Here is an 11,047-nt window from a genome sequence, read left to right as displayed (position 1 = left end):
ACCTTAAAAACCGTTACTGCCGCTGCTGACCAGACGCTGCCTTTTCAGCAAGCGGCATATTCACTCTCCTCCTGATTAAAAGGCTCCTTACTGTTAACATAAAGGTTGAGACCCTGACAGATCCATCCTTCCGAGGACCCATATTGGGGCCAAAATAAATTGTCTGATCTGATCTTCTCTCTATCCCATTTCTCCATACAATAATATATCATTGTTCCCTGATCTTTATCCCGTGTATTAGGATTCTCTTCCCAATACGCTAATTGTAACCCCAGAGGGCTGTCCGGGGGTATATCCCTGGGTACCCTTTCGCTCCCATTTTTCCCGGGGCTGGTCTGTTTACCCGACTCCTGCCCCATTTCCCGAGGTCCACGCTATCCGTCCCCAACCGCTTCATCCCTTCACTGGCCAAGTCCCTCGCGAGAGCTTGGAAACGCAGTTAGAAGGACTCCGCACTCACTTCGTGAGACTGGACTGTCCAGCTCACGTCTCACGCACACACTCTCACTGACCTCAATACCCGCCCAACCGGACAATACTTACAGCCCTTTTCTTGCCCGGGTCTTTGTGCACTAGAATTACAGGCAGTCGCGACAGTTGGGAGCTCCTTCCCTTGCCTTTATCTTACAACTTTTGGCTGAATCTACCCATGTTCTGAGAGGCTTCCAGGATCCTTCTTCCGGGCCGCCGAAATCGGCGGGGGCGCCCCCCCTTCCGAAGGGTCCGTGAAGTCGTCGCAGGCAGGGTAATCACGTCGGGGTCACCAAATTGTGAGAAACGAACTCACTGCTGAAAATTTATAACCACTTTATTATAAAATAAAGGCAACACAGCGCTGGGCGCATAGCGAGTTTGCTAGAGGCGCACCCCAACAACACGAGTTGAACTTACATAGACGGCAAACATACATATTCATATATTAAAACATACATATTCATATATTCCCCAGCACGTTCCCACCCCTCTCCATCAGGACAGACAAAACCTGTACTTTTGACCTGGCCAGTCTTTAGACCTGTTGGCACCTCCCCTTTCTCTCCCAATACCCCACACGATACAGACCATCAGCCCAACGATCCAGCCCCACGGTCCCCAGTAATTCCCCTTGCGAAAGCCAAATATTATAACCAGTTTCTCACACAGGCAATCATGCTGCTGACCTGGATTCCAACATTCAAGACTGCCTCGTGACACTGAAAGGTCAAGTTTTCGACTCTTAGGTGCAACATGGAGGTTGAAAGGGGATCACCACACCCTCTGCAGCAGGCCCTTCTGGCACAGACGGCCCAAAGTTCCCTAGAGGGGACGAGGTATAAGAGCACACGGGTTATCCTCTCTCCCTCAGTTTTTATTCTTCTCTAAAAGTCTCCTTCTCAGTTACTCCCATCAATGCCAACGTCCCTTTCTCCCCACCACGCCTCCGGGCGCCGAGGGTTTTGAACACCCAGGGCTGCACCCGCACCTCCAGCTTTGCGGCTCCATCAACCTTCCAGTGTCCTGATGGGTCGAGAGGCGGCGCCCTGCCTGCCCCGCCGCCGCACACAAAGCGGCCGCCCGCTGCCACCAACCTTCCTGCGAGCGACGCCCAAGTCCCCGCCTCAACCTGCAGCCTATGAGAGCGGAGGCACCGCCCCAAGCGGCGGCCGCACCAGGATCGGGATCGTACCCGCCGCCGCGCACCGCCGAGGAGAGCGCCGTGCTCCCGTCCTATCGCGTTCCGTTCCGCGGCCGGCCCCGCCGCAGCCCCCGCGCCTGCAGGGAAAGGAGGCGAGAGAGCGGTGGGTGCTCCGCCGCCGGGGATATGCGTGGGGGCGCCGGGCGAGCGCCGCGCCGCCGCTCCTGCCGACCTTCCGCAAGGTGTCGCCGTCGGCAGCGGAACGGCGGGCGGGCTGCGGCTGCATCAGCCGAGTGTCCGTGTCTAGTTCCGCGGGGCCGCGCCGCGGCGGTGTGCGCGGGCTAGCGCGGGCCTGGCCAGCGGCCCGGTATCCCGCCCGGGGCATCCCGCCGGCGTGCAAGGGAACGCCTAAGGGGAGGCGGTTACAGTAGGGTGGTCGAAGAAAAGACTGTCTCGTCCAGCCAGTTCCTTTTTTTTTTTTTTTTTTTTTTTTTCCCATTGCCCCGGGTGTTTTCTCGGGAGATCGCGGACGGGGGTGAGGGAGTGTCACCTCTTTCCTGAGCGGCGACTCGGAGGGGATGTTTCCCCCGAGCTGGGGGGCCGGGATGGCGCAGTGAGGGAGCGACACAAAGGGGTAGCGGCTGCAACGGGGTCCGTGGACCAGCTCAGAGCGCGGAGTAGTACCCCTGTACGGCCCCGGCCCCCCGCGGCAGCCGAGCGCCCTCCCGGCCCGCCCTTGGCGCTCCTGAACCGGGACCGGGACCTCATCCTGCTTGCAGAGAATAAAGACTGAATGGGGCTTTTGGCGCCAAATGCCAGGCACCTCCCTGCTTGTATGGAAATCAGGGAGGTGGGGTTAGGCTGCCCTCGCTTTTCTCTTCTGCCTTTTTTTTTTTTTTTAATGCTCCCCGGGTGTGTCAGGGTTTTTTGTGTTTTGTTGTGTGTTTTGGGTTTTTTTTAATATCATTCCTTTTTTGGGGAGGTCAATAATATCTAACAGTCTCAAAGCCAGCCGCTTTGCAGGCAAAGGGTGAATGCGGAGGCTTGGGCCAGCCGAGGGGGCCAGGGGGGTTGGCGCTCAGTAAAGTGCAACATACAAGATCATCTGCTGCCTTTTTTTTTTTTTGTTTTTTAATTCCCCTTCCCCCCGCCTCCTCCCCCTTGCAACACTCACCACCATCACCAAGGAGGTAAGAAGAGGAAACTGCAGGGTCTGGGCTGCAGGACAAAAACCCAATCAAATAAATACAATTCCACATCGCATTTGAGTTGCTAAACTGAGGACGATGGGAAGGGAAAGGAAGAGCAGGGGCATTGCAGTGCCTGAATGGGTTTTTCATTGAGCACCAGAAAATCCTGGAGGATATATTTGTTTTGTTTTGGATCTGACGCATTGAGATTGCCTGTGTTATGTAGGTGCCTCTTTACTGCTTTGCATTTTAAACAGCTTAATGTATTTCACGAGTAGAAAAATGTACAATACTGGAAGTGATCAGGAGGCGTGGCAGGGGGAGAGCAGCTGAGCCAGACTGGTTTCTTTACATTTCATCATAAGGCTTTTAATGGATTTTCTTTTTTCCCCCCGCTTTTGGTCTCCGTTTCAGCGTCAGCTGCTATGAACCCAACAGAATGATTTTCCTTCGCGTTACCTTAACCGAGCTGAAGGGAGACGCTAAAGGTCTTTTTTGGACTTAAAATTCTTTTTTTTTTTTTTTTTTTTTTTTTTAATGTCTGATGCAACTGAGTGCTCCACAGGAATGGGGATGTGGTTGACTGGTCGGGGTCCGGCCGAGGTAAGGGCAGCAGTGTGCATTTTGCGGAGGTGAGGGTTGCAAGGCTAGTGTGTTTGCAGGAGGTTTGATTGCGGGAAGTAGCAAAACGCGCAAAGTTGTCCCTGCAGCTTCTCCGTTGCTCTCCTGCCTTAAACTGGAAAATGAAGGGGGAAGAAAAACTTCCCGTACCTTCTTGGCTTTATTGGTGGCGCCGAGGTGGCTTTAATGCATTTTTGTGCGTGAGATTATTACATAAGGTTTATAATTTCTGTTGCTGCTGGATTTCCCCTCCTCCTCTCCCGCCCCCTCCCCCCCTTGTGTTTTGTGCGGATTTCTCTGGCTCGCTTTGAGTGAATGAACTGGCGATTTGCGAAGTTGCAAAGAGCCCCTCCGCCCCCTTTTTTGCATCCTTCTCCCCTTTGCACTGCCTCGCAGATGACAAAAGGAGTAAATTTCCTCTACTTTTGCTGGCATATTAGGAGGGCTTTCTGGAGAGATTACGGTATCAAAGCTTTGCATCTGTCTAGTTACTCTGCTGTTTTGAGCGTTTGAAGCAGTTAGGGGAGAGCCGGCGAGTGATACGTGCAGAAGCACAGAGGTGCTTTGCATCCTCCCTGTACCTTGCCGGCTGGTTTTGTGTCCTCACCGAGCGCCGGGGCAGGCGGAAAGCTTTCCATGTTCCCGCGCTACCTGATCGCCTTTCTTTGAGTATCTTGAGTCGGGAGGAAAGGTGTGTCAGATGCATTTTTTTTCAGAACTTGAAAAAGACTCCCTTCTTCTTGCTATTGATGATGGGATTATTTTTTTTTCTCCTTCGGTTAAGAGGAAGGGTGTCATTGGTGTCTGTTTCTTCGTGGTTTAATTGTGTTTGGGTTTTTTTAAATTTTTTTTCATTATTATTATTTTTGGTTTAGTTTCAGGTCTTGTGAGAGTCTGTCTTCATCCCCTTGCTGGAAATACCCATAAAACCTGTCTCTAAAACCATTGCCCGACGCAGGGATCAGCAAGAAGAGACCCCTAATGCCAGGAATGGTCAGTAAAAACCCAGACCTCGAGTTCGACTCTTTGCAGCCTTGTTTCTACCCGGACGAAGATGATTTTTATTTGTGCGGACCGGACTCCGCTCCTCCTGGGGAGGACATCTGGAAAAAGTTTGAGCTACTGCCCACCCCTCCCCTGTCTCCCAGCCGGGCCGGGCTCCAGGAGCACCCCCCGGGGGGAGCCTCGGTGCCGTGGGGACGGGCGGCCTTGGGGGGCTGCCGTCCCGTTGACCCCCTGGACTGGGCGTCCGAGCTGCTCCTGCTGCCCCCCGAGGCCGACCTGTGGGGCGGCTCGGACGGAGGGGACTTCTTCGAGACAGGCCTCAGCGTGACCAACAACCTCAATTCCATCATCATCCAGGACTGCATGTGGAGCGGCTTCTCTGCCCGCGAGAAGCTGGAGCGGGCAGTCAGCGAGAAGCTGCAGAGCAAGGCGCCTGCTGCAGCCGTCCCGCCGCCGCCGGGGGCGACAGGCGCCGCCGCGGGCAGTACCGCCGCTGCCAGCGGCCGCGGGGAGCTAGCCGGCGCCGTGCCCGAGTGCGTCGACCCAGCCGTGGTCTTCCCTTTCCCCGTCAATAAGCGGGAGACGGCGGCGGGCCGCGCTGGCACAGTGGTGGCCGTGGCAGCGGCGGGCGGCGGGACTCTGCGGGGCGGACGCCCACCGCGCCCCACCGGAGACAGCCGGGCCAGCAGCAGCTCCGGGGATGACACACTCAGCGACTCGGGTAAGCACTCGCCGTACTCGGCCTCACCGTATCCGGGACCCCAGGGTGGGGGGTGGAGGCGCTGCCTCCGGGCGTACATTGCTCCGGGGGCCAGGCAGGGGCAGCTGCGCCCTGGTTCGGTCCCCGTCGGCGGCATCGAGGTGCAGGGCGAGACGGGGCACAGGGCGGCCGGCAGGCGGCAGCAGGCGCGGTGGCAGCGGAGTGGCCCTCGTGGTCAGGGCCCCACGGGGGCACCAGAACTGGGGGCAGCCGGCTCCCGGCCTCCCGTCCAAGCAGCAGGCCGTGGGGAGCGGCGGGGCAGGAACCCCCCCCGGGCAGCAGGGCCAGCCCGTGGGCTGCGCGGTGCTGAAGGCACTACCTGGGGCTTCCTTACCTTTTCCTGTTCTCTGTGGCTGGCTTGCCACGTACCTAGTGGCCGCGCCGGAGGAATGAGCAGCCTTCTGGTGGGCATAGCGGGCTGCTACTGTTACCCTGGGTACGAGGTTCGTAGGAGATGACCGTGTGTGCCCTGGGGCATGATTTGGGAAGGTGGAGCAGGCTGCCTCACCTCAGAGCAGCGCTTACCCCTTCACTGACGGAGGTTAAAATGCCCAGAAACCTATCCCGTCTGTGCTTGCAGAAAAGTCCACTCGGGCAGACGTGTTTTTGTGTGTGTAGATGAGCTAGTCTGTATGAACATCGCCATAAACCTGGTGATCCGTCCCGAGATTCAAAAGCCTGCAGTCCCTTTAATGTCTGGTTTGACAGCTTTGGGTGAGGAAGCACTTCCAACAGCTGTCTTCTTGGCAATGCACCAAGAGCCAGCTTAAAGGGTCCCCGGCTGGAGCAGCTTCACCTTCTGCCTCAGAACAAACCCAGCGATTGTTTAGTTTTCCGGCTGCTTTTCTATCAAGCAAGGGCAGTGTTGTGGCACTGAGCATGCATTTTGTACCATTGCTTTACGATTCCATTCAGAATACATGCATTTTATGTAAAAACTTTTTTCTGCCCCTCAGATTATGTGGGTGATAGACCTGCTTTGACTGAAAATTGGAAGTGTTAAAAAAATCACTAAACTTAATACACTTTCAGAAATCACCATTCTTCAGATATATCATATATATTGCATACTTTTCAAGATCTGTATCTGTCTACAGATGGTGGGCACACCCTGTTTTTACTGCTGCTTTTACTGTACCTATTTTGTCAATAAATACATCCGGGTTGATAATTGCTCAGAGTATTGTCTGTGAGAATAATATTTGTTTTAATTTCCCTTTTCTATTACCAAAAGATGATGAAGATGAGGAGGAAGAGGATGAAGAAGAAGAAATAGATGTTGTGACAGTGGAGAAAAGACGCTCCTCCTCCAACAAGGCTGTTACCACCCTTGCTGTTACAATGCGTCCTAAAAATACCACTTTTCCAACAGTCAGGATGCAGCAGAATGAACTGATTTTAAAGCGCTGTGCACCGATTCACCAGCAGCATAATTATGCTGCTCCTTCTCCCTACATGGAGACTGAGGATGCTCCACCGCAAAAAAAGTTAAAAAACGAGGTGCCCTGTCCAGTAAAGCCCACAATCCAACCAAAGTCTAAGAGTTCAAGTCCTCGAAACTCTGATTCAGAGGATAGTGAACGTCGACGCAACCATAATATCCTGGAGCGTCAACGGCGTAATGATCTACGGTCCAGTTTCCTCACATTAAGGGACCATGTTCCAGAACTGGTTAAAAATGAGAAAGCTGCAAAAGTTGTGATCTTGAAAAAAGCCACTGAGTATGTTCATTCCCTTCAGGAAGAGGAGCAGAAGTTATTGCTAGAAAAGGAAAAATTACAAGCCAGACAACAACAATTGCTAAAGAAGATAGAATACAAGCGGACTTGCTAAACTTTTTGTCTTGTTTTTTTTTGGTTTGTTTTTGGTTTTTGTTTGGCTGACCAGGACAGGAATTGCCACTTTGCACATTTTTGATTCTTTAAAAAAAATTAATTGTTTTTTGACATTAAGAATGTTTGTTTTACTTTCAATCCAGTCCCTGAAGTAATCAACAAACTGTTAATCCGTGTACGGAGCAAATGGATGTTCTTGAAAGGAGTTTATTTTTTATTGCAAGACTACCAAACAGGAATGGACTGCCTTTGGTTTTTTTCTTAAGAACTGTAGATGGTGGGGATTTTATTTTTTTTCAAATTGTTGGGAGCATTTGGAGCTGCTGGTGACATCTAGTTGAGTTTTGAAATGTTCATTCCTAAGTTTTATGGTGCTTAAGTTCTAACAGATGTTACTTTAGGGGTTGGCATTTTGTGCCTCTGTGGGAATTTTCTGTAAATACCATCTACACACTTGCCTTTTGTACATGTCTTGGGTTATGAGAGGTGGATTTTGCTACCGGTATTAGACTGGAAGTTCATACCTAAGTACTGTAATACCTCAATGTTTGAGGAGCATGTTTTTGTATACAAATATATTGTTAATCTCTGTTATGTACTGTACTAATTCTTACATTGCCTGTATACTTTAGTATGATGCTGATACATAACTAAATTTGATACTTATATTTTCGTATGAAAATGAGTTGTGAAAGTTTTGAGTAGATATTACTTTATCACTTTTTTGAACTAAGAAACTTTTGTAAAGAAATTTACTATATATGCCTTTTCCTAGCCCGTTTCTTCCAGTTAATGTATTTGTTAATGTTCGGTGCATAGAACTGGGTTACTGCAAAGTTCTGTGTTTAATTTCTTCCAACGATGTACATTTAGTGCTGTGTCTTATAGCACTTTGAAATACCTCATGTTTATGAAAATAAATAGCAATTACACGATGTGCCATTTACTATTTTTCTTCTAAATGAAGTTCTTTTAAATAAAATCTTTAACTTTGCAGTGTTCATGAAATACAAAACCACGGTCCCCTATCCTGACCACTTAAAACTCCAACTATATGTGACACTATGAAAAGTTCACTAGGCAGGACACTTTCATTTCTGGTTAAGGAGTAATTGTAGGAAGAACAATTTCCCTGTTCTTTCAATTGTCTGTTGTGATGTCAAGATCATCCCAGGGGACTGAACATGCCACAGTTGATGGAAAAACTCCTATGTCTTTTGAAGGCTTCTGGAACACCCAACATCCAAGGAATTGTGAGGGATCCGAAGTAAGGCTAATACCCTTCTGCTGAGGGACCAGCCTCAATGTGATATGCAAGTGGAGAAGTAAATGATGGAAGTACACTTGCTACAGCACAGAAAATGAACTATTTGTATTAAAGATCTTGACTGCTGTTCTTAGTTGCATTACAAAATGGCTTATCCTTAAGCAGTCCATCATTGCACAGTAAAATTTTCTTGTTAGCAGGCGAAGTTCCTGTTTCTAATTGCACTAAATTAGTAAAATTAAAAATCCCAGGGAAGATACAGAGCTATGAAGCATGTGTCAAATGAGAATTGAACTTGGCAGGTGGTTGTCTTAAGAGGTGTGATGGCATTGATGTGATGAGCAAGACATTGAAGTCTGAAATATATTTGGTCATTTTTGGTTTATTTTCTAGTCTCTCCAGGTATTTCTGACATTTTCAGATTCTGTACACTGAATGTGAAAAAGAAGGTGCAGATTAATGACCAAACATCCAGTAGTTAAGGATTAACTTGCAGGGAGCTAGTCTGGGACATCTGCCCCTACTTCTGCCACAAAGGTAATGGTATGCTTCATGATGGAGGTACAGAACATCTTATATTTGTCATGAGGTAACAGAGTAGTATGGGGGCAAAATCACCAAAGTAACTGATGTGCTATATGTCCATAATCTACAATAGGTTGCTGGTGTACCCATAACCTTTGCACTCTTGAGCCCCAGCAAGCTTCTGTACCAAGAACGCTGAGTATTGTACTTTAAGTGCAGTAAATCCAGGTCCTTTGTAAGGCACAAATTGGTATTACGCTGTTTGGATTCATCTAGGCCTATACAAGTTCTTGCCATTTGAAGGCCTGTCCTGAATAGATAATTATTTTCTAAATTCAGACTTGAGGACTGCAAAGATTCCATACATAGAATTGTTTACATTCCTTTGACGTGGACTAGAACTTTGTTCTTCCACTTTTCCAGTACAGTGAAAAAACTAAAAGCCTAAGCAGAGAGAGCTGGTGTAAACAATCACAGGGTGCATTTAAGTTTAGTAGTTACCACAAACAAACCCCCATTTTATTTGCAGGTTTTGTTGAACTCTTGTACCATTTTTAAGTCACGTAAGTCAACTTGAAAGAGAAGGAAAGCTTTAAAAGCATCCATTATATTGTCTTTCTAATGATCTTGCTTGACTTCCAGCAAGGGATTTTTAGCATAAGTTTACAGATCGATTTAGTATAACATTAAAAAAAAAAAAAAATTACATCTTTATACTGGCCTTTATTTTCCTAGTGGCTGCAAATCATATTTGAGACAAAAATAAATCACAAAATGATCTGTCATTGTCTCTTTGCACTTCAGGAATATAGTAAGGATTGAGCATGCAAAATTGAGTAAGATCCTCTTCCCTTCCCCTTCCCAACATGTCCAAAATCTTCCACTCAGAACAGGGCCAAATTCTAGGTTAAACTGAGTTGCTTGGTGTCATATACTGCTAAGGCTTGAATGTCTTCAGGGATGGAGATTCCACAGCCTCTACAGACAACATATTTTATTTTTTCTACTACCATCACTGAAACAAATTTTCCTATTGTCTTTGTGGAAGTTTCCTCGATGCAACCCCTGCCCATTGCCTCCTGTCTTTCTGTGTTTAACCTCCCAGAATAATCTGGCTCCACCTTCTCTGTAACCTCCAATTAGGTAGTGAAGAGAGCAATTACCTCTTTCTCTTGGGATAACCTAGTTCTGTCGTGTACTGTTGTGCTATCCAAGCATTTAGACTATAATCAAGGTGTCAAATAGATTTGTTTGGATATTCAACACAAATCCTATTTGAAAGCCTGTTGGCACAATCCTTTGGAATTCAGTGATAAATGTCCAACTGATGTAAATGAAAACAGAATCTGGTCCCACAGAATTAGGAAATTTCCCATGTACTGTACTATTTGCTGCCATGGCCTGTACTACCAGTACTTTGGGTTTGTCGGTTTTGTTTCTTCTTTTAAGTATTTTTCAGGAGTTAATAGGTTTGTTTTTATATCGTTGCTGGTAGGAAGCGAATTGTCAGTTGTAAAAGGTTATTGAGTTAAAATTGTTAAATTGGAGATAGTGGGTTTCAATTCTTTTACATTTACACAATAAAAATAATTGAGAGGTGTAGGAAAGATGGCTTTTGAAAAGCAGAGGTAAACAATTTAGTAATATTTTCTTAAGAATTAGTACCGACAGGGATATATAGAGAAGGACAAAAACAAAGCCACAGCAGTAACAAAAGATCCTTCTGCATGTCTGTCTAGAGTGAAGAGTTCATAAGGACTCAGTCAAATAATTAATTGATACATTATTCCTTCCTTTTTTTTTTTTTTTCTAAATGCGCATACCTACATTTTCATTACAGATGTAAACATATCTGTCTGAAGAATCTGTTAGAAAGTGTTGCAAGTATCTAATAACTACTTATTAAAAAACAAGTATTGCTAATTCATGAAGGGAGAACTGAATTAGATTGATCACGATCTCATCTTATCTGCTGTAAAAATTCCCAAGTCCTTTTTCATATGAAACAGAACTGCTGATGTAATTGGAAGGCTTCCTCCCAAGTCATATACTCCAGAGGATGTATGGTCTCCTTCCACTTCTCTGTTTATTTTCTTTAAAACAATACTAAGAGTACAAGAGGCTTGAAACATCAAAATGAAATGATTCCTCCATAAACTAGTATAAAGTAAAACACCAGCAGGAGAGCTTAAAAAGGTGAAATGTGTTAATGATGTCATTACTGCTAGG

General features: G+C 47.4%; 1 protein-coding gene across 5 annotated transcripts; it reads left to right on the top strand.

Annotated features, from left to right (window-relative positions):
- Window positions 1-1,633: 1,633 nt before the first annotated feature.
- MYCN (MYCN proto-oncogene, bHLH transcription factor) lies at window positions 1,634-8,013 on the top strand. Of its 5 annotated transcripts, none has more exons than XM_068143009.1 (3): window positions 1,634-1,778; window positions 4,302-5,152; window positions 6,426-8,013. In XM_068143009.1, the coding sequence occupies exons 2-3, from the start codon at window positions 4,408-4,410 to the stop codon at window positions 7,022-7,024; spliced, it is 1,344 nt and encodes a 447-aa protein (XP_067999110.1). In that variant the 5' UTR covers window positions 1,634-1,778; window positions 4,302-4,407; the 3' UTR covers window positions 7,025-8,013. The 5 variants fall into 5 exon arrangements, with proteins under 5 accessions (XP_067999110.1, XP_067999112.1, XP_067999109.1 ...); XM_068143011.1 differs by lacking the exon at window positions 1,634-1,778 and adding an exon at window positions 2,760-3,027; XM_068143008.1 differs by lacking the exon at window positions 1,634-1,778 and adding an exon at window positions 3,341-3,408.
- The last annotated feature ends 3,034 nt before the right edge of the window (window positions 8,014-11,047 follow it).

The sequence above is a fragment of the Melanerpes formicivorus genome, unplaced genomic scaffold (assembly GCF_026170545.1).
Source record: "Melanerpes formicivorus ecotype bairdi unplaced genomic scaffold, bMelFor1.0.p_v2 SCAF_9, whole genome shotgun sequence".
Classification (NCBI taxonomy): domain Eukaryota; kingdom Metazoa; phylum Chordata; class Aves; order Piciformes; family Picidae; genus Melanerpes; species Melanerpes formicivorus.
This window is presented reverse-complemented; position numbering and strand designations above follow the sequence as displayed.

Bases quoted from the DNA above. Each gene is read 5' to 3' on its own strand.
- MYCN (XM_068143009.1), top strand. From the start codon at position 4,408: ATGCCAGGAATGGTCAGTAAAAACCCAGACCTCGAGTTCGACTCTTTG. The intron at 5,153-6,425 runs GTAAGCACTCGC...TATTACCAAAAG, and splicing joins TGACACACTCAGCGACTCGG to ATGATGAAGATGAGGAGGAA.